At 50.6% G+C, this 22,573-nt stretch overlaps 1 protein-coding gene across 2 annotated transcripts in view; it reads left to right on the plus strand.

Annotated features, from left to right (window-relative positions):
* Window positions 1–22,573, plus strand: part of CMIP (c-Maf inducing protein) — a 252,705-nt gene that overhangs the window by 204,100 nt on the left and 26,032 nt on the right. For both annotated transcript variants that reach the window (XM_004377716.2, XM_023732534.1), the window contains 6 exons: window positions 270–311; window positions 6,153–6,215; window positions 8,272–8,352; window positions 12,531–12,634; window positions 14,119–14,223; window positions 20,357–20,710. In XM_004377716.2, the coding sequence (XP_004377773.1) occupies window positions 270–311; window positions 6,153–6,215; window positions 8,272–8,352; window positions 12,531–12,634; window positions 14,119–14,223; window positions 20,357–20,710 (749 nt within the window). The remainder of the gene's footprint in view (window positions 1–269; window positions 312–6,152; window positions 6,216–8,271; window positions 8,353–12,530; window positions 12,635–14,118; window positions 14,224–20,356; window positions 20,711–22,573) is intronic.

The following is a 22,573-nucleotide window of genomic DNA, read 5'->3' on the forward strand; positions in this document are numbered from 1 at the left end:
TCAGCAGAGCTTCCAGACTAAGACAGACTAGGAAGAAAGGCCTGCTGATCTGGTTCCAAAAATCAGCAGTTGAAAACCCATGGATCACAACGATCTGATCCCATTGTGCATGGGATCACCATGAATCGGCGTGAAAAACAACAACAAAGACTCTGTCGGAGAGGCTGAAAGCATTTTGAAACTGTGTGACCCTTGAGCTACAAATGCTCCATTTTCTTAATACTGCCTTTTGTTTGTTTCCCTCCTGCTTTCCCTGTGCGATCCTTTAGAACACGAATTTGACTACCCAAGAGCACGAAAACATCATTGTGGTAAGTTTCTCGCAGTCTCTCTCCCTCTGCCCCCTCCGGGAGCCCACCCTCCTTTCCTGCTTCAGTTAATTCTGGAAGCTCCAGCGTAAACCATCAGCATGGAGACCTTGCTTGGATCTTGTCTTTTCCATCACACCAGACATGTCTCCTTCCTGCCTTTGCCCATTTCAGAGCCCCATTGATTGGGGGAGGGAGGGTAATTATCAGTCTTTGAGGTTTATAGCAAATGTGTCTTAACCACTTCTTCCTTCCTGAGTCTGCCTCAGGGAGCTGAAGGCAGGAGATGGCAGAGACCATGTAATTTATTCAGAAGTGTAACCATTTTAGCTGAAGGTAAACGTTCTCTTTCTTGCCCCAGGACATGTCTCTTAATTAATCCACAAATAGAACCTGGATTTAATTCCCTCTCATGTGTAAAGTGAGACAATATTTTCCAGGACTTGATTATGATGTGAGCATCTTTGGGGTAAAATATCTTCCTGGGTGATTTTAGGCAATGACTGTGACTCTCACTGGGGAGAAGAAAGAAATGGAGCTCTGTGTTGTATTTTTGAATCCCAAGATGACTAAGGCAGTTCCTGCCCCCAAGGAGCTTATCGTCTACTATAGGAAGACCAGTGTGATCACAGCAAAAATAGAGGCATGTAGCCCAGAGAGGGTAGTGATGAATTCACTGGGAGAGGAGCCAGAAGGCTTCCCAGAAGCGGTGATGTCAGAGCTGAATTTTGAAGGATCAGTAGGAGTTTGCTACGTGACAAAATGTGGTAAAGGCATTCCAGACAGAGGAAGCACAATATACAAAGGCACAAGAAAGTGGGTAGGCGGGAGACAGACTGGAAATGGAAGTGAAAGGCAGGGTGTGCAGAGCCTTGTGTGCCCAGACAAGGACCTGGAACTAACATCCACCTGCCCAGGAGGCCCCTCAGCCGCAGCCCATGAAACAAGGTCAGCACCCACCACCCTGCCCCTAAGTTGCCTCTGAGCTGAATCAGGGCACTGGGCCCTGGAAACCCAGCCTGGAGAATCACCCCCTTCCCCTACTGGGTCCTGTGAGCACAAAGGTTGGTGAGCCATGGGCGGAAGCTGCTGAGGAGCCCCAGCCACTGTGCCTGGCACATAGTAGGTTCTCAGTGGGTGTTCACTAAAAATATAAAGGTGCTTTTTTCTCCTTTGCATGCCAGAGCAGGACAAGAAGCCAGCCACCCTCCACCACCTTTTTCTGCTGTAATAGTAATTAGCAAATTCACATAACAAGCATTTGTTGAATACCTAGTATGAGTATGTGCCAGGTGCTTGTCTCTGTTGCAGGCCTATAGAGCCAGACAAGATATGGGCCCTGCCATTGAGGAGTTTACTGTGTGTTGGAACAACCTGGCAGATCAGCAATCAAACAATAACATGGTCTTGTTGAGGGTGTTGCGGGGCTCAGAAGGGAAGCACTTAACCTTCGCTGTCAGGGAGGAAGATGACCGGGGGGGGGGGGGGCACTTCCAGGAGGAGGTGACAGAACTGTCTGAAAAGATGGATAGGATTGAGCCATGTAAACACATCATGCAGGGCAAGGCAGTCCAGGCAGGGAGATGGGCCAGCAGAGGCCCAGGAGGGAATATGATTGCCAGGGAAGGAGTGGGCATCTTCGTTTTCCCCCTGGCATCACCTGTGGACCCCACTGTGTGCTCAGGCCCTGGGAGGAGGGTGAGATCTTTGGATTTAGGACAAGCCTGGGTAAGAAATTTTGATCTGAGAACTCCAGGCTGCATTTCCCCTGCTAATTTGGCCATGCTGACCCCTTAATTGGGACAGGCTGAGCGTCCCATCCCCCATTCTCCCCACCCCACCCCCCACTTCAGCAGCAGTGCCTGGGAACAGGGAGGAATTTGATCTCGCCCTCACCCCTCCGTCTCTCAGCCTCTCTCTCGGTGTTCTGTTGTCGTTGCTGTTCTTATTATTACGAAATCCTCTGTAGCCACCATTCATTCCAACAATTACATGGTTTTATTTGACCTGTTGGCAACTAGTCTTCGCCCAGTGGTGCTTCGGGTTTTTCGCATACTTCCTTGTAACTCTGGTTTGTCTTATTCACTGGGGCAGCCGGGCGGCCATGCAATAGGTGATTGCTGGTTGGCGACAGCTGGCAGGTAACTGACATGCCTGGACCTGAAGTCCTCACTCCTCCTGCTCACTGTACGGGTAGATCAGCTTTATGGCTCAGCCTCAGACCAAGTTCAGATTCTGGTCCCATCTTATACAGGCTGTGGCTTGGACAGTAATAAAGAGACTTTTCATTTTATTTAATTTTATTTGAAATATTTTTAATTTTGCAAGTATTACATGAGATTATTTTCATTTTAAAAATGATTTCACCCCCACGCCAGAGCCCTCTTCAGAGGCATCTGCTGTTTTCAGGTGGTGACAAACCTGCAGACATAGACAGATACAGTTGTGTTTTTATTTATGTATTTTGCATTAATGATGCGATGCTGAGTGTGTTGTTCTACATTTCTTTTCTCATTTAACAATGCCTGTTTTAGATTTTCCAGGTCTTTTTGTGTGTATCTTCTCCCAGGTTTCTCATCTTTGAGACTGTTAGCATTTGGGGTCAGATAATTGTTTGTTGTGAGGGCTGTCTGGTGCATTGTAGGATGTGAAACGGCATTCCTGACCTCCACCCACTAGGTGCCGGTAGTATCCCCGCCACCAAACTGTGACAAAAATGTCTCTACACTTTGCTAAATGTCCCCTGTGGGGCAGAATCACTCCTGGTTGAGAATCACTGGTCCATCCTATTCTTTCTAATGGCTCAAGAATATTTTTATTTAACCTGATGGCCATCTAGGTTATTTCCAGTTAACCTAATGCTCTAAGCCTCAGTCTCCTCATCTGTAAAATGGGAATAACAACAGTGCTTTTCTCATGGGGCTGCTGTGAAGTTAAATGAGCTACTCTACAGGACCAGGCTCATAGAAAGATCCCACAAAAATATTTCCTTTTATTATTAATTATCTGGGGCAGGCCTTATCACCTCCCTGACTCTCTGTCTCTTCACCTGTACAAATGGAAATAACTAATGTCTGACCTCACATAGTTGACATGAGGATCATATGAGATAATAGCTGTGAAAGTACCGAGCCCATGCTTGACACTTGCTGTGGGCACTTAATTTGTGTCCATTCCTTTATTTTTTGACTCCTTCCATGGAAGAGGGGCCTGGGTGGACAGGGGATTAAAGAGGCTCAACCCAGGGGACCGCACCCTGTGCAGGATCCCACCGAGCTGGTCCCTGAGCTCGATCTGGTTAGTGGAGCTGGCCACCTGAGCAGTGGTTCGCAGGCAGGGAGCGAGCTGCAGCCTGGCCTCTTCTGTGTTTACCGTGCTGACCATGTCAGGTTGCCTGGCAGCTGAGAAGAGGGTGGCCGGCACAGTGGGAGAGCTCGGCATTGAGCTGCTATACTGGAAAGGGAAGCAGAAGATCCCCACACCCATGCTTCCAGGAATGAGCGTGCCAAGCCAGAACCTGGGGCCTGGCTCACTTCTGGTTGTTTTGTTGCCCTGTTTCCACTTAAATGTAATTGTTGCCCCTGGACTAGGCGATTGTTTCCTGGTCATGTAGAGAGACAGTGCCATGAAATAGCATGACCAATAACTCAGGCTTTGAGTCACACAGAAGTGGGTTCAAATCCTGGCCCCACCACTTTCTAATAAGTTCACCTTAGGCAACGTACTTCATCTCTCTGACCCTCGGTTTGCCCATCTGAGAAAAAGGGGCAGTACTAATGCCCGTGTCCCAGCATGTTGTGAAGATTAAGTAAAATACTACCATTACTACAGAGCATGGCTCAGAGTGCTGATTAATGGAGATGCTCTTACAGATGTTGTTAGTGTGACATTATTAGTAACAGTATAATTAGTGGCCTGTGTAGGGGCTTGTAAGGGGACAGCTGGCTCGTTCCTTGCAGTCAGCTAAGAGCCCCACCACACCACCATGGCCACCAGTCTCCTGTTTGCACTGTCCAGGAGAGCTTCCTGCAGTGATGGACATGTATATCTGCACTGTCCAGTATATTAGCTACCAGCCACATGTGGTTGTTGAGCCCCTGAAATGTGCTTAGTGTGACGGAGAGTCTGAGTTCTTCATTTTATTTCATTTAAAAGTATTTCTTTCACTTAGGTTAAAGTTTAGTCACATGTGGCTAGTGACGTCTGTGTTAGATGGTACAGCGCTAGACAAATAAGGCCCCAGCCTCATCTCCAGCCTCTGTCTGTCCACCTGGCTGCCGGCGCCAGCGGGGGGCAGACGCCACAATGTAGATGACTTGTTTTTCACAGAGGTGCGCTCAGCCAAATAATCGGCAGCTAGGTCAACTTTCTGGTCACCTCTTATTTGACGTCTAGCTTCACTTTCTTTCCCTAACGGTCCCCAGAGCAAGCAGAAGGCCTTATCAGAGGCCCCTACCAGGAGCCCTGGCAGTGCAATGGTTAAGCACTCAGCTGCTACCCAAAAGATTGGCAGTTCAAACCTTGCCAGTGGCTCTGCAGGAGAAAGACCTAGCAATCTGCTCCTGTAAAGATTATAGCCAAAAACCCTATGGGGCAGTTCTACTCTGTCACACAGGGTCGCTATGAGTCAAAAATTGACTCTATGGCACCTAACAAAAACCCATATTCAGGGACAGCTCAAAGGAGCCGTCTGATACCAAGAGGCAGGGTCTGAGCTGTGAGATCAGGTGACGGAGGCCTGTGTCCTCGGAGGGGCTTCCCAGGACTCCAGCGCACCCCTCCCTCTGATCAGCACAACACAAGACAACTCGTCTGTGATGGTGTCGAAGACTTATCATGCTCTGGGCCAGTGAGTTTCTCCCATAGCCCCAGCCCCTTGCTGTGACAGTGACAGTGTCACAATGGGTTTGTTCCAAGCCTGAGACTCCAGAGCTTCTAGTGTTCTCTCATCAAATCCTCCCAACAACCCTGTGAATGAGCAGCTCAGGTTTCCCTCATTTTATAGGCTAGAAGACTAATGCCCAGAGAGGTTGAGTCACTCACCCGAGGTCACACAGCATGGCAGTCTCTGTGCCAGGACTGGGTCCTGGGTCTCCTGTTCGCTGGTCATGTGCCCCATGTGACTAACAGGAAAGAAGTGGACTTCACATAGGCATTAACTGTCCAGCAACTAAGCTTTAGTGAGGGCTGGCCTTATCTCAAGCTCTGTGAGAGGCACTTTCCACCAGGGACTCTCAACCAGGGTGATTTTGCCCCCCAGGAGGCTTTTAGTAATGTTTGGAGACATTTTTGCTTGTCCAGTCTTTCGGGGTCAGGGGAAGGTGCTACTGGCCTCAGTGGGTCAAATCCGGAAATGCTGGTAAGCACCCTACAATGCACAGGACCGCCCCCCCCCCGCCCCCCACCACAGTGAAGAATGATTGGGCCCCAAATATCCCCAACACTGAGGCTGGACACCCTGACTTACATATGCTGTGTCATCCCTTTATAGATCGGGAAGCCAAGGGTGAGAGAGACTGATAACATGCTCTAATGGTCACGCTGCTTTGTCAGGGGTTGTTGATCTGGGGGACACAGGTGGGCACGAGTGGGTCACAAAGCCCCTAACATAATATGCATCACTGTAGGTGTATATTGGGGTTGGAGGGGAGTTCAGAGTTTTTATCGGCTTCTCAAAGGGAGCCATGACCCCAAAAAAGTTTAGGGACCTTGGCCTTCAAGTTAAAAAATGGACCTCTTCTGCCTGAAGAGTGACAGTGACGCTGTGCTTTCCAGCATAAGCCAGCCCTCGTATGTAGACGTCTCCCCTCTGAGAGGCTCCGACTGACATTTGATGTATTTCAGGCCATCGCTCCTTTGCTAGAAAACAACCATCCACCACCAGATCTCTGTGAATTCTTCTGCAAGGTACGGCGTTTCTGAAGGGGTCAGGTTTGCCGGGGCAGGGTGGGGAACACAGTCGAAGGCAGGCCGGGCACCCTGTCCTTAGGGCCTGCAGCCCCATCTGCCAAATGGTGAGACGTCAGACCCAGGGTCCCAGCCAGTAGGACTCGAGGAGTGGCTAGCTTTCCTGTGGAATAGCTGCTGGCCATCTTGGGGACAGTTTGCAGCAGATCTGCTGGGTGCTGACGTCAGAGCTGGTTATTATTAGCCAAGGCTTTTGGAGCCGGCCATAGTAGGGGGTAGCTGTGGGGAAGCAGGCAAGGGAGTGCCAGGTGACCAGCGGCCAGCCTCCCATGGGATCCACATGGTACACACTGGGCACAGTACAAGGTACACACCAGGGACAGTACATGGTACATGCCCGGGCACATCAAGGATCGAGCACCCCTCATTCCCGAGGATACATCTGACGGCCTAGGGCCACACCAGCATGTGCACTTATTTTGTTCTGTACTGTGTGATTTTTTTGTAATAACCTGGTGTCTTTGGAAAGACAGATGGCTTCTAGTCTTCCCTCTGCCAGCGCTCCCATGATCCTGCTCCTCGTCTTGGCTCATGTTACTAATCTTGGTCCCTCCCCAGCTCCTGTGGGTACATGAGCAAGGGACCCCTGCCTCCTTCCATAGTTAGAAACTGCCCTCTGGGGAGGTATGGACTGTCTACACCAGTGAGACAGGCATATGGGGTGGCAATGCTGTAACCAAACCTGGTTAAAAAATTGTTTAAGGTAGTTGGAAGGTGGTTGGGGGTGATCTTTCACTCTCTCAGTGCCCCCCCCCCGCCCCACTCCCTCCCCATTCAGGCTGCCCCTGAGGGTTCCTGGTAGCCCAGTTTGAAAAACAGTGAAGTGGAGGAAACCATCCTTTTAGCATTCTCTGATAGAATCCCCCACTGAAGTTAAAATGGAGGGAGGGCGGCCTAGCCACCTTCCAGCTGTTTTTCCCTCTATGGAGGGTCTGAGACTGCAGCCTGTGGGCCATGCCCCCAAGACAGCCTGCCCAGAGGAGAATTTGAGGGGAGCAAGGCCACCACACTGTGCCCACGTTTGGCCAGCTGTCTGGACACACGGGGCAGCCTTTCCCCACTAGGCCCAGAGGCCAGCAGCTCCAAGATCTGAGGAAAGTTTATTTATCTTGGATTTCCCAGGAGAGCCCTTATTTTTATACCCCAGGCCCACTGTCCTCATCCAAAGGTTGGAAACACAATTCCTTAGGGGCCAGACGGGTTATAAGTGTGTACAGGATGATGGGAAGTGGGGGCAGGGCCTCATTTGCTCTGCCTAAAGGCCTTCAATTCCAGTTTTTTAAAAAGCACCAGGCTGGCGAAATAAAATACATCTGAGTGCTGGATTTGGCCTGCAGATCACCATATTATCAAAGCAAACAGTGGAAAAGTCATAGAATTTTCAAGATTCTGGTGTCCAAACCCTAAAAAAAATCAAAACCAGTTGCCATCAAGTCAATTCCGACTCACGGTGACCCCACGTGTGTCAGAGTAGAACTGTACTCCACAGGGTTTTCAATAGCTGATTTTTTGCAAGTAGATTTCCAGCCTTTCCACCTAGGCACCTCTGAGTGGGTTGGAACCTCCAACCTTTTGGTTAGCCGCTGAGCTTGTAAACCATTGGCACTACCCAGGTACTTCATCCAAGCCCTAAACCCCTGGTATTTTCATACCTGCTTTCCAAGAGAGATGCCTCTGTCAGATCGTGACTGGGAGTCTTAATTCTGCAAAAGTCTTGTTATGCTAAATAAGGATCCTGTCAGCACAAACTCCTGTGTGGACCATTGAAAGCAATCCCAAAGTTTAAGATCAAAACAAAAAGCAAGCAAAAAATCCCATCCCTGTCCATTGCTCTTAGGAAAAGGAATGCAACAGTGTGCAGCAAGGGGACCCAGGTGCCCACTGCAGGGTTGCTGCTCCTAAACCCACAGACTGTGGTCAGGATGTTTACAAGCCTGAGCGGCCATGGCCAGGCCCTGCCAGGCCCTGCACTAACCATGTCCTCCTCTTTCTCCAGCACTGCAGAGAGCGGCCCCGGTCCATGGTGGTCATCGAAGTGTTCACCCCTGTGGTCCAGAGAATCCTCAAGCATAACATGGTGAGTTTCCCCGGCACCCACCCCTAGCCTCCAACCAGGGAGGCAGAGCAGGTGGGCCTGAGGCTCCAGGGCTCCCACTCAGGGACTCCCACACTCATGACAGACATCATTAATCAATTTCAGCACTCCTTCTGCAGAGCTCAGAGATGACTCCAGAATCTTTCTCAACGTGACATTACAGGCAGCCAGCTGAACCATGTTGACACAATAATGAACTCTTTTTACTGTTCTCTGCCCTAAATGATCACAAACCATAATTAAATTGTTGCTTGCTTCTGAGATCCTCCTTGATTTGGGATACATAAATTCATTTTATTTTCTGAAAACAGAGAAGGGACACCCCATGAATTTCTTCCCCAGGACTAACAATGGAACTCCCCAGTAGGCAGGATTTCTGCCTTAATTCGTGCCTTAATAGTTTCAGAGGGCCTCTCTGGCTTTGGTCAGCTGGGAAGAGAGCTCTCTGCTTTTGAACTTTAAAACCACTTGTGGGTGTGGTGTCAGTCTGGGGCCAAACTCTTTCAGAGTCCAGAGCGAAGGTTCTGGGGTTTCTCCAGCGAACGACCTTTTCCCCATCACAACATGGTACTGCAGAACCCACACCCCCAAGCCCATTTAGCCAGGCCAGAAACATTTTTGCATATTCCATTGTAGTCAGACTATTTAATAATGATCTTTTGGGGCATCTCACTTCAAAGGGAAAAAAGTCAATTTTCAGACAGCCTCTCACAGCTTACTATACAACCCCCTTATATTTGATTAGTTGTATAGGCCAGGAGTACTGGCCGGGTAAGAATTTTCTGGATAAAAATCAGAGTAGCTACAAGGCAAATCCAGAATTTATAGTATCTGCATGGCCTGGCAGAGACCAGGGACCCTCAGGCATGAATACATGCTTCACTTTTAAAGCACATCCCTAAGCGTTCTGGGCGTCAGTCCGTGGATGCTATAAAGCATCTTGATTCCACCCTACTCCTGGTGTCTGCTAATTACAAGCTGTGAGCTACGTTGGGACAGAGCTGCAGACAGGACCTAGAAGGATTAGCTCCTCCAGCGAGGAGCAGACATGTGTTCAGTGGTGATTACAGCCTGTGCCGGGCACGGGGAGACGTGATCTCATGTAATCCTAACAGTGCAGGCGGTGGGCAGGGCAGACTGTTGGGGTTTGCCCACTGAACACTTCTTCCTCATGCTTAGGAATCAGCTGGGCTGCCAGCTGGTGGGGGTGGGGGAGTTGAGTCACTGGTTAGTGAGTGTGCCTAGCCTGCCACCAGCCATCTGCCTATCAGAATAGTGGGAATTGTGCCTCTTCACCACCCGTACACGGAGCCCTTCAGTAAGGAGACACTTGAAACTTGGGGAAATGGAGCAGTCATCCACTCCATACAATGGTGATCTTGAATTTCAGGCTTTCCTATTTTCCTGCAAACATATCATATGCCCCATTTCACAGATGAGCAAACTGAAGTTTAGAGAGGTTAAGAGTCTCAAAGAGTGTTCCTCTCTGGACCAAAATAAAAGACACAGATAGAAGCAATCCTTTAGTGTGTGCCCTTGGAGATTCAGTCCGAACAAGTCACTGAACTGTACCCCCAAGAATGACCGTGTACCCCTGTGTCTACATGCCACTCATTGAAGTGTTCTTGTTGTGGCAGAGGAGGCAAGGCCCTAGTGGACCACTGGATGATCTGCCCTCTTACTTTCCAAGGGGAATAATTTGACCCTCCTAAGGAGGCAAAACATCCCAGCCCTAATGTTAGCCCTCTTCCAAGGAAATGACCATGATCACCCAGATAAATGGAGAAAATATTGAAGTTGTCCAGGATTTCATTTTACTTGGATTCACAATTAATGCCCATGGAAGCAGCGGTCAAGAAATCAAACATATTGCATTGGGCAAATCTGCTGCAAAAGACTTCTTTAAAGTGTTAAAAAGCAAAGATGTCACCTTGAGGACTAAGGTGTGTCTGACCCAAGTCATGGTATTTTCAGTCACCTCATATTCATGCAAAAGCTGGACAATGAATAAAGAAGACTGAAAAAGAATTCATGCCTTTGACTTATGGTGTTGGCGAAGAATATTGACTATACCATGAACTGCAGAAGAACAAACAAATCTGTCTTGGAACAAGTACAGCCAGAATGCTCCTTAGAAATGCGGATAGCGAGACTTTGTCTCATATACTTTGGACGTGTTATCAGGAGGGACCAGTCTCTGGAGAAGGACATCATGCTTGGTAAAGTAGAGGGTCACCAAAAGAGAGAAAGACCCTCAACAAGGTAGACTGGTGCAGTAGCTGCAACGATGGACTCAAGCATAGCAAAGATTGTGAGGATGGTGCCGGACCAGGCAGTGTTTCATTCTGTTGTACACAGGGTTGCTGTGAGTTGGAACCAACTCTATAGCACCTAACTACACAACATCCTAGAAAGTGAATAGCAAAGATAACAGCATTTGCCTATAGCAAGGCTCAGTTGGAGCACTTTTCATGGTATCATGAAACTCTGGAGGTGGAAGAGGTCCTTAGAGATCTGCTCTTCCAACCCTCATTTCACAGCAGGGAAAATGAGGCCCAGAGAGGGTGTGGCAGCCCAGGGCCACACATCTTTCCTGTCACTGTTTCCAGGGATGAGTGGATTCTTAGCTTCCTCCTCAGTAATTTCAGAGCTGCAATAAGGCGACCTCTCAGACTTCTCTTATTTTCTAGCCTAGTACTGTGTGTGTATGTGAGCATGCGTGTGTGTGCGTGTGAGACTTAGATCCCTCTCATCTTTCTCCACGGGTTCCACTGTGCTCTCTGTAAAGGAATAACCTAGGCAGGATGTAAGCAAACAAGCCCCCCTGACCCCATTGCCCATTGACTCCAGGTGAAGAAGCACTAGGCAGCTCTGGAAAATTGCCCCAGTGAGCTGGCCAGAGGGCGTGGTAGGAACACATTCTGCTCTGAGCTTTCACTAGGCCCAGTGGGATCAGTTTTAGATCCATAAGCAGGGCTTCAAACAGGTTCTTCCCAGTTCATTCATGACTGAGGAAGTGAAACTGAAACAGACCAGAATTTTTATAATTTGGGTGAACCAGAATGATAACCAGAATGGGAAAAATTATGGGTTGAAGCCCTGGTAGAAACCTAATCTCCCTCTTAGAAAACAAGGACAGCATACACATTGCATAGCGACCAAATCTCTTGCCTGTGGATTTTGAGCAGAGTTGGAAACAGCAGTGCCCTGCTTAAAGATGGCAACCAACCATGCCTGCTTTAAATGTGTGTCACTCTCCACAGTCCTGGTAATAATCCAGTCTCCTGCATCAGGCTCCTGATAGGGCTCACTATGTCTCTTCCAAGTCTCCTATTCCAGGGCTTTCACCCATAATTTTTCTTGTTCTAGTTATCATTGTAGTTCATCCAAATTGTAAAACTTCGAGCCTGTTCCAGTTTTGCTTCCTTGGCCATGACTGAACCGGTTCGAACCGGTTCAAAGCCCTGTCTGTAAGGAAGGTCTCCACTATTATTTTTACTTTACAAATTGGAGTCCTGACTCGGGTTGTTTTTTTAAAAAATAGGTTCCATGGTTGGGGGGGGACGTGGTCTGGGGAACAGAAGGGTGAGTTTGGAGACCACCAAGTGTCCCTCAGTTGTCTTGCTGGTCAGCCCTGTCATTTTTCTGGAGATCTGGGTCAAGACCATGCTATGACTCCTCACTCCTGCCTTAATGTCCAAAACACAGAGTGGGTCTAACAGTCTTGTAAACAAAGCTGCTGTGCCTGAAACTCTCAGCTGGATGCAGAAAAAGGTTTCCAGCTTCCCCAAAGTACATGACTGTTTCTGAGCGTGTCTGTGCAGCTCACTGAACACTGCCCTCCCAAAAGAGTTGAGTAGGAGCCCTGCCATTGGCTCAGCTATAACGTGCCAGAAAACACCTCCTGTGCCAGGAACTTTCCAGATTTCCATGGGTAGCCATTACAGGCTTTAAGCAGGGGTGTGACGGGGCCAGTATTTTGAAGTGAAAAATCGTGTGCTTTCTAGAAAGAGGAGATGGTTGGTGCCTCCACGCTGCGTTCCACACCAGTGGCTCGGGCAGAGTGGGGCCCTACCCCACTTGCAGTCTCTTGGCCACCACACGTGGTGCTCCTGGGCCTCCTCTGTAGTGTTCACCCAACTCATGTCCTCTCTCTGCAGGACTTTGGGAAGTGCCCACGACTGAGGCTGTTTACTCAGGAGTACATCCTTGCCTTGAATGAGCTCAATGCGGGGATGGAAGTGGTGAAGAAGTTCATTCAGAGGTGGGCTCCCCTGCTCCCCGCCCCCCTGCCCCCCGTGCCCACCCCTGGCCTACAAGCAGCTTTCCCTTGTGCCTCAGAGCCACTGCCATGTGATGCCTGGGGAGGGGCCACTGACATTGGTCAAAGGCTCAGGCATCTCCTCTCCAGGGGTCTGCACTGGATCCCCCTCAAACACCTGCAGTTTGGGACCACTTGCTTGCTGTGTGGCATTGAACCAGTCACTGTCCCTCTCTGATCCTCAGTTTCTTCAGCTGTCCACGGGAGGCAATTAAATGGAATATGGTAGATGAGGAAGCCCTCAGCACCATGCACGGTGCTTAGTAGGAACTCAAGAACGATTGCAGTCCTAAATAATATTCCTATTTCCCCAGGTCCCTCTGCCCTTGGGCTGTGGGTGCAGGGTATTTAGGAAGAAATTCCCTCTCGTGGTCCCAGGACTCACCATCAGTGACTTGAACAGCCCCCTCCCCAAACTTAGCCAAAAGGGAGCCCAATATTTTTTGTTCTTCTGGTGAGTTTTTGTTTTTATTTTTGCTTTTGCATTTATTTTTAATATTCCCTTTGCCTCAGTTTCCTCATCTGTAAATTAAGAATCATCATCAATGTGAGATTCCACACCCAAATACGTGTAAAATGCTACAAACCGTGCTGTCATTACTATTAGTGCACCTGTTTTTAAATAAAGAACATCAAACTAACCTGCTTACACCAGTTCCAAAGCTATCTGTTTCCTAAATACGTCCACCTTGAACTCACAGAGCACTTCCCAGTCCCAAACAGTGTGACCTTCTGCTGGGGGCCCTAGTGGCTTCCAGGTCTCCCTGAACCACCAGTATGGCGTGAAATGTCTTTTCAGGTAAAGCTTCTCTAAGTGACAGTGGTCACAAGGACTATATTCTAGGAATGTTACAAACATGACCCCACTCCCTTAAACAGCCCTGGCGGCAGGGGTGTTAGCCCCAGTTTATAGACGAGAAAACTGAGGCATGATAAATAATAATCTCCTGGACCCTGTGCTAAGCTAGGGTGACCATAATTTTTCTTCCAAACTGGGACAGTTTTGAGAGAAAAAGGGGGTGTTATGAATAATTATTCCAGAAATACCAGGGATCAGCTAGAATGTCCCAGGACTTAGGGTCAGCATATGCTAAGCTCTACCATAAATGAGGAAATTTGATCCTCATTGTACTCGTGGAGGAGGGGGCTGTTACTATCCCCGTTCTATAGCTAAGGAAACTGAGGATGGAGAGGTTAAGTACCTTGCCAAGGCCACTGGCTGGGTTTGAGCCAGGCACCTGGGTTGAGTCCAAGGTTTGGGGCTTTGCTCCTGCTGCCTGCACATGCAGAGCCAGGACCCATGTCCAGGTGTAGCCAGCCCCACGGCAGAGGCCTGGAGCTGCCTGAGCCATGCTGGCAGGACAGAGCAGCTTGGCTGCTGACTGGGCCCCTGCAGCCTTTTCACCCTCCCCTCTGCTCTTTTCCAGCATGCACGGCCCCACGGGGCACTGCCCCCACCCCCGGGTCCTGCCCAACCTGGTGGCCGTGTGCCTGGCTGCCATCTACTCCTGCTATGAAGAGTTCATCAACAGGTCAGTCGCTGCAGCCAGAGGGACCCCACACAGGGACACCTCAGCTCTCGGGTCTGAGCTGAGCATGCATGTGGTTGAGTGTGTGTCAGTGTGTGTCAGTGTGGCTGAACGTGTGCACATGCCTGTGCAGATGTGAGCGTGTGAATGTGTGCTGTGTGTGTGTTGGGCACAAAGGGTGATGATAATGTATACTCCCCTTTCATATTGTCTTTGAAAACATGGAGTGTTGCCCATGGTTTGCGTGTATGTATTGAGTACCTGCTGTGTGCCAGGCACTGTTTCAGATGCTGGGGAGTAAACAGACCACAAATCCCCTGCCCTCATGGAACTTATACTTCACCAGAGGGAGATAACATTCAAGCACATATGCAGGATTGTCTCAGACAGTGAGAAATGCTGTGTAAAAACCATCAAATGGAGCCAGGCAGTGGATCCCCCGAAAGCAAACCCTGAGACCAAGATTTGGTTGCAGGAGCTTATTAGAGAGGTGATTGCGGGATGCATGGGACGGAGGCAGGAGGGAGGACAGCCAGCAAAGTGTGTTAGTAAGCCAGTGCCCACTGCAGGTGGCAGGTGCGTACTCCCTGTGTGGGACAGGAATCAGAGGGTGATGACCCTGGGGCCGTTAACTACCAACTCCTGCCCGTCGCTGGTTGAGGGCCGCTCCTGGGGTACAGAGGGATGTGAGGTGCTGTTAGCTTTGTGTAACTCTGCAGTGACCTCCAGGGTCATGGAGGGGATCTGGTGTTCAGGGATGACTGTGTATGCCTGTACCATTGTGCAAGTGGTCCACTGCACGGCTCTAAGGGACCTTAGTGTGCCCAGCACCACTAGAGTCGGGCAGTGCATGACCTGTACAACTGTCCAAGGCACTCTGATGGTCACTACCCATAGCCACGCGTGCTCTGGCTCCACACCTATTTCAAAGGCAGGCCACCCCTGCGGCTCCTGGCTGTGGGCAGAGCACCAGAGGCTGCCTTCTTCTTCCCTGGCTTCTCTTCCCCCTGAAGCCTCTGACTCATCTCAGCCTCCCTGGGCCTGTGGACACCTGAGCTGAGACTGGGGCAGAGATGGGGCAGGAGCGGGAAACGGCACCTCGCAAGGTTCCCGTCAGTGTCTCCAAGGGCCCGTAGGCCGCCCTGCAGCAGGGCTTCCCCTACTCAGGGTAGGAAGCAGGCCAAGGAGACTGGAGATCTCTCTCCCAGTCCCCACCCCAGGCCCTGTCCAGGGAGTTCTACCACCGAGAGAAGGTCAGAGGTGGGAAAGAACCAGAATGAGGAAGTGCACGCAGATAGGAGAGCAGGACAGCAGCAGTTAGCCCTGGTTCCTTCTTTTCTGCGGTCAGCACTCATTTATCAAGGGTTTATTATGGGCCAGGCACTGAGGGTACAAAAGTGAACCAACTGGGTCAGCCCTGACGCTCACAGGGCTTGTGCTGTGGCAGAGAGGGGACAGCTAAGGAAGCTGTTATTACAATGCCATGTGACCAGGGCTGTGACAGGATGAGCCAGAGGCGTAGTCATCATAGTTGGGGCGATGAGTCTCACTCTGGCTGCATTAAGGTCCCTGGGTGGTACAAATGGTTTGCACTCAACTACTAACCTAAAAGTTGGTGATTCAAACCCACCCAGAAGTGCTGAGGAAGAAAGGCCTGGCAATCTGCTTCCATTGAGATTACAGCCAAGAAAACCCTATGGAGCAGTTCTGCTCTAACACATGGGTCGCTGTGAGTTGAAATTGGCAACAGGTTTGATTTTTTTTGGTTTGGGATGGTTTTAGAAAATAAGAATGCAGAGCTCAACATACATATGCCCTGCTGTTGTTGTGTGTTGTAGAGTGAATTTTGACTCATAATGACCCTATATGACAGAATAGAACTGCCCCATAGGTGTCCTGGGCTGTAATCTTTATGGGAGCAAATCGCCAGGTCATTTCTCCTGCAGAGCTGCTGATGGGTTTGAACTGCCGACCTTTTGGTGAGCAGCCGAGTGCTTAACCATTGTGCCATCGGGGCTCCTTACATATATGCCCTAGGCCTCAGCAATTCCACGGCGACATATATTTTGGTATATTCACCAAAAGACATGGACAGAAATGTTTATAGCAGCCTTGTTTGTGATAACCAAAAACTAAACCCTTCCTCAACTTAAATGCCCAATAGAAGTAGAATGGATAAAGAAACTGTGACCTGTTCACACCAAGGAATACTATACAGTAGTGAGAATGATTGAACTAGTGCTATGCATAAACTATGAATAAATCTCACAAACATAATAATGTTGAGCAAAAGAAGCCAGATCCAAAAGATACATCCTGTGTGGCTCTATTTACATGAAGTTCAAGAACAGGCAAGACTAATCTGTGATGAGAGAGGCCAGCGTAGTGGCTGCCGCTTGGGTGGAGGAGGGGGTAGTTGGGGGAAGGCATGAGGTTCATGGAATCTTTTGGGTTCTTGGAAATGTATCACGTCTTGATCTAGGACAGTGGTTCTCAACTGCGGTGATTTTGTTCCCCGGGGACCATCTGGCAATATCTAAAGACATTTTTGATTGCCACAATTTAGTGAGGGCGTGCTGCTGGCATCTAGTGGGTCGAGGCCAGGGATGCTGCTGAACATTCTACAATGCACAGGGCAACACCCACCGCAAAGAATTATCTGGCCCACATGTCAGTAGTGCCGAGACTGAGAAACCCTGATGGGTGGTTACTACACAGGGGTTTGTATGAAAAGTCATCGAGCTCTGCACCTAAGATTTTTGCTCTGTACTGTATGTGAGCGATAGCAGGGGTGGCTGAAGCGGCTCACATTGGCTCACAAGAGCCGATTGTGGCATCTCTCCCAACTCCACTGCTAGTGATGTCATCGGTCATGGTGGGATATTTTATACCATGGAAATCAGCACATACTGCAAATCAGGGCATCTTTTTTCTGGACAGTTGGTTGTTAGACATTTACCAGCATACTGCTGGTCATGTTTCAATTAAAAGAGAAAACAGTAAGGATGCCCTGGCCCCGCCCACGGCAGTTCTAACTTACTTGGGATGGACTGGGGCCCTGGCATCAGTATTTTTTGAAATCTCCCCAGGCGAGTCTAATGTGCGGCCAGAGCTGAGAACCCCTGCTCTAGGGGGCAGTGTGGGAATGCTCCTCCAGAAAGGGAGAACCCCCAGCCGTTAGCAAGGCAGGAGGCAGGAGGCAGGAAGGGGGTGATCTAGGCTGAGAAAACAGCACCTGCAAAGGCCAGGCAATTGAGGCGGCCTTGTCAACTGGTCACAATATCGTTCTGTCTATGGCTCTTGAACACCTGCTTCAGAGCCATCCGGGCTATTTCTTTAAAATGCAAGTTCCTGGACACAGCATTTCCAGGTGGGGCCCCAGGAATGTGCATTCTTAACAGACTCTGCAGTGATTCCACGACACAGTAAAGGTTGAGGGCCGCTGCAGGGGAAGAACTGAAGGGACTTGAGTGTGGCTGGGGCGGAGAGGGAAGAGAAGAGACAGACGAAGATGGAGGGGAGATAGGTCCAGGCCCAGAGAGAGGCTGGCAGAGCTGAGCTTCTCAGACCAGAGGCTCACCTGAGGTCATGCTAAAAGGCAGGTTCAGATTCAGGTCTGGGTGGGGCCTGGGGCTCTGCTTTTCCCACAAGCTCCTGGTAATGCCAGTGCTGCAGATACAAAGGCCAGTCTGCGTAGCAGGGCGGTAAACCAGTTGCCGTCCACTGCCTGTATGTCACAGTAGAGCTATGCTCCATAGGGTTTCCAGTGCCTGATTTTCCAGGTGCCTTTGGGTGAACTCGAACCTCCAACCGTTTGGTTAGCAGCCTAGTGTGTAAACCATTTGTAGCGCCCAGGGACTTCTTTGTTTAAAGCTTAGAGTTTTTATTCTAAGGCTGCTGAAGAGTTGCAGATAGGTTTTAAGTACAGGAGGGACATCATGAGATTTTAGATTCCCAGAGTCCCCTTTGGCTTTGGAGGATGTACTAGAGAGGGAGGACGAGTCTGGTGGCTGTTTCAAGAGGTCCCAGGATAGAGGAGGGAGGGGGAAGGGCGGACCGGTGGGCTTCCGGCTCAGAGCCCACATTAACACCCACATTCTCTGGGTTCCCGCTGATGTGTTGAGCGCCTCCAGGAAGTAGCCCCCAGGGCCGCAGTGCTGCCAGGCAGTTTCACGGGCTCAGGTCTATCCGGCGCCGCTGGTCAGTCCCTCCATGATAAAGCCCTGTGATGCCCTGTGGGGGCCGTCTTCAGCGCTCTCGAGGGTACAGTATGTACTCACGTACAAAAGAACAGATAGCTTGACCCAGGTTAGCGTGGCTTTCTGGAAAATCACCCATCTGAGCCAAACAGCCTTGAAAATCCACTCCTGAAACCCAGCAAAGGCAAACAAAGGGAATGGAGTGCTGAGCATTTCAGTAGCAAATCAGATCTGAACCTTTGGAAATACTTAGGCCACCCCTCCCCCACAGACCACCCACAATTCTCCATCAACCATAGACTTCTCAGACTTCAGCCAATGCCCCCCACCCCGCAAACAGAGTTTAAAGTGTGTTTATTAGACACCCGGCCTGGCCATCGAATGTGCTAGATGAATCCAGGCTCTCTCTGCATTGAGTGCTGTTGCCTGCAGCGTCCTTGGAGCTACTGTGCAGAATGCCAGCATGCGACCCAGTCCTTGGGCATGGGACGTGCGGGGCACACGTGGGCCACACTCAGGGAGGGAAGGGAGAGCAGCTGCTTTCGATCAGGCCCTTGTGCTCTGCGTCTCTACAGCAGCGAATCTCAGCCTTGGCGCCCACTGGGGCAACGGTAACATTCGCTGACATCCCTGATTGAATTGTTCTGGGCTTTGGGATGCTTAGAAGTGCCCCAGGGGAGACAAGTGTCAGGCCAGAGATGGAAAGCCCTGGCTTAGGAGCTCAGGGCAGGAAGGAGAGGGCAGCAGTTAGAAGAAATCAGGGAAGACTTCATGGGGCAGGGGGCCTGAACAGGATCTCAGAGGCTCTGAAAAGCCAGTGTGATGAGGAACCTGGGCTTTGTGGTCATAGAGACCTGGTTTCAAGTCCCAGCCCCTCTACTTAGGAGCGTGGTTTCTGCGCTTGTAACACTTGGCGGTAACTGGTCCCTTCCAGAGAGAGCCGGAAGAGCTTGTAATAGCTGCAGCCCAGAGGCACCAACACCTGACCCCATGCTGGTATATAACTGTTGGTTATGGTGTGCTCCTCGGTGGTGGGTCACATGTGAAAGTACTCCATAAGAGGAGGCGCCAGGCCCAAGGCTCTGACACGTTCTGCCAGAGAGAGACCTAATTTAATTGTACGTAGCCCAGCAATTCCCAAACAGATTTGACATTAATTATGCCACAGAGCCCTTTTCTCAGTTAACACCTATTAACACCCTGCACAAGGCAGTCAGTAGACTGGAGGGGTGAGCAAAGAGAGATGGGGATGCCCAGGGTCTGAGGATAGGAGGGACCTGCAGACTAAGGGCCCAGACTGAAATGGTGGGCTTTGGGGACCCATGGAAGTGGCTTTCCAGGCAGGGGGAATCCTGGGCTTTCTCACCTAGCAGGCATACAGAAGGGGGCATAGAGCTGGGGCCGGGGCCTTGCCCTGGAGGAAACTGCAGCATCAGGCTTGGGGGTAACAGCTAGACTACAGGAAGCAGCTAGAAGGGAAGTCACATAGTAGGTCTCATAGGTGTGTCAGGAAGGTGGCCCAGGAAGGCTTCTCAGTGGAGGTGAATGCCAAGGGCCTCCTCGGTGTAGCAGAAGACTAATGTTAGCTCATTCAGTCAACACATATTTACCGAGCACTTACTATGTGCTGGACTACAGCATGGGCTTTAGGGCCAGACAGCCTGGGTTTGAATGCTGTCTACACCTCTTTTTATCCCAAGACTATGAGCAAACCACTCACCTGCGCTGAGTCTTAGTTTCCTCATTTGTCCGACGGGGATAGTACTGGTGCTGCTGCGTACGGTTGTCGTGGGGATTCTGGGAGGCAGTTAGCAGGGTGCCAAGCGCACCGTAAGTGCTCATCAGCTCGTGCCTCACAGCTTTTAGGACTTTCACGATGGCCACGGGCGGGTGTGTGGGTGCCTAACTCATGTGCCCTCTCCGGCCTCTCCCCCCAGCCGAGACAACTCCCCCAGCCTGAAGGAGATCCGGAATGGCTGCCAGCAGCCATGTGACCGGAAGCCCACCTTACCCCTGCGCCTTCTGCACCCCAGCCCGGACCTGGTGTCTCAAGAAGCCACGCTGTCCGAGGCACGCCTCAAGTCGGTGGTCGTGGCCTCCAGCGAAATCCACGTGGAGGTGGAGCGTACAAGCACTGCCACGCCGGCACTGACGGCCAGCACGGGTAACGACAGCGAGCCCAACCTCATCGACTGCCTCATGGTCAGCCCCGCCTGCAGCACCATGAGCATCGAGCTGGGCCCCCAGGCCGACCGTACGCTTGGCTGCTACGTGGAGATCCTCAAGCTGCTGTGAGTGTCCCCAGGCCAGGCACCACCAGCAGGGTGTGGGGGCTTTGCAGCTGGGTGCTTGGCTGGTTGGAGGTACGCAAGGGTGAGTGTGGTGGGGCGCATGGGTGCACACTTGGGTTGGGTTGTGTGCGTGTGAGCACAAGTTGGTGTACGAGTACATGAAGGCACCTGTTTGGGGCGTGTGCGTACGTGGCTCTGGGTGTGTGTATAGCTACGAACATGCTGTATGCATGAGCATCTGTGGCTGTGTGTGTACATTTATGCTTGATGTCTGTGCACATGTATGTGGTACTGTACAAACACGTGTGCGTGAGTTGTGTGTGTCTGCACACATCTGCCATGATGCACAAGAGCCCATGGGTGCCACGTGTGTCCATGAGTGTCAGATATCTGCACGTTGTGTAGGTATGTGAGCTCATTCTGAGTTTGTGGGTGTCAGTGTCTGTATATAAGTGGCTGTGGGTGTGGGGATGACAGCACAAGTGTGTCTCTGTCTGTCTATGCATAGTAGTTGGAAGTGGGCTTGTATGTGGATGGTTGAGTAGATGTCTATGGTGCCTGTATGTTCGTTTTGAGTGTGTGTGTGTGTTTGGGTGCACACTTGGTGGGTATGAGTGTGCACAGGAGGTAGAGTGTATGTTTTTATGTGTATATGCAAGTATGCTTGTGAGCCAGGTTGTGTTTGTTATGTGATCCATGCATGCTTGTCTGCACGTGGTGTGTGAGATTGTGTTTTGTGTGTGTGTCTATGTGTGGTCACATGGCTGCACCTGTGTGCTTGGATGGCAGGTCTAGTATGTGGGTGTGTATGGAAGTTGTGTATCTGTGTGGCTGTGCATGTTTGTGTCCATTGTCTGTGAGCTTGTGTGTGTGCATCGTGTTGTGCATATCTGTGTGTGGAGGGAGGGATCTTCTGGGAAGAGAAGTATCTGTTTGGAGAATGGCCCTTCTGGAATTTCCCAGATTATTGCAACCCTTCTACCTTGTCCTGGGCGAGCTCTGTGCTGGAGAGGGTGGAGTGCGGAGAGAGAGTGAAGTGTGGGATTGGGCTCAGCGCAGGCCTGGCTGGTGGGGAAGCTCTAGATGAGACCAGGGTCTGTTGTGGGAGGTGCCGATTCTGAACTGGGTGGATTGGGCCATCTCTGCCCCTCTTTGGGCCCCAAGTATGTGATTCTAGAATGGGGGGTGTCCTTCATCCTCAAGGACCCCCAAGAGCCTTTCCAGCTCCACCATGCACCCCTCTACCTCCTCAGATCCATCTAAAAGTCCCATGCGCTTGCGCGTGAGGCCTCAGTTTGAGGGCACCCCCAGCCGTTCCCTTTAGCTGTGCTGAGCTTTCTGCAGCTCCATGGGCTGGTCTGGGCCTGAAGAACCTCGGCAGGTGCCCGTCTCACTCCCACAAACCTTTTCCTTCAGATTAGAGCTGCGTCCACTCTCGGGAGGCCCTGAATCCAGACGTTTGAGTGTTCAGATGCAGTCAGTGGTGGTCCCAGGCTTTTCAAAGGGATTGAGGGTATGATGGCATCCTCACACCAACCTAGCGCATGATGCCCACATAGAGTCAGGACACCAGAGGCCCTCGATTTGGGGGGCGGCTGCTTGCAGACCTGGCCCCTGGCTGCTCATCACTGGTGGGGGCTTCACAGAGTTCCCTGTGTTGTTGTCATGCAGCTCCATGGTGTTTGTTCACCTCATCCATGATCACACTGCTGCCCTAGTGACTCATGGCTGGTGGGTGCCTGTGAGCTGGAGAAACAGGTTGAGAGGAACCTAGGGATGCCCTTGTTCTCTGAGCAAGACCTCACAGTGTCTGTGAAGGTGAACGTGCACACACACGTATGCACGCTCACGCACACACTCGGT

This window comes from Trichechus manatus, unplaced genomic scaffold (assembly GCF_000243295.1).
Source record: "Trichechus manatus latirostris isolate Lorelei unplaced genomic scaffold, TriManLat1.0 scaffold00053, whole genome shotgun sequence".
Lineage (NCBI taxonomy): Eukaryota > Metazoa > Chordata > Mammalia > Sirenia > Trichechidae > Trichechus > Trichechus manatus.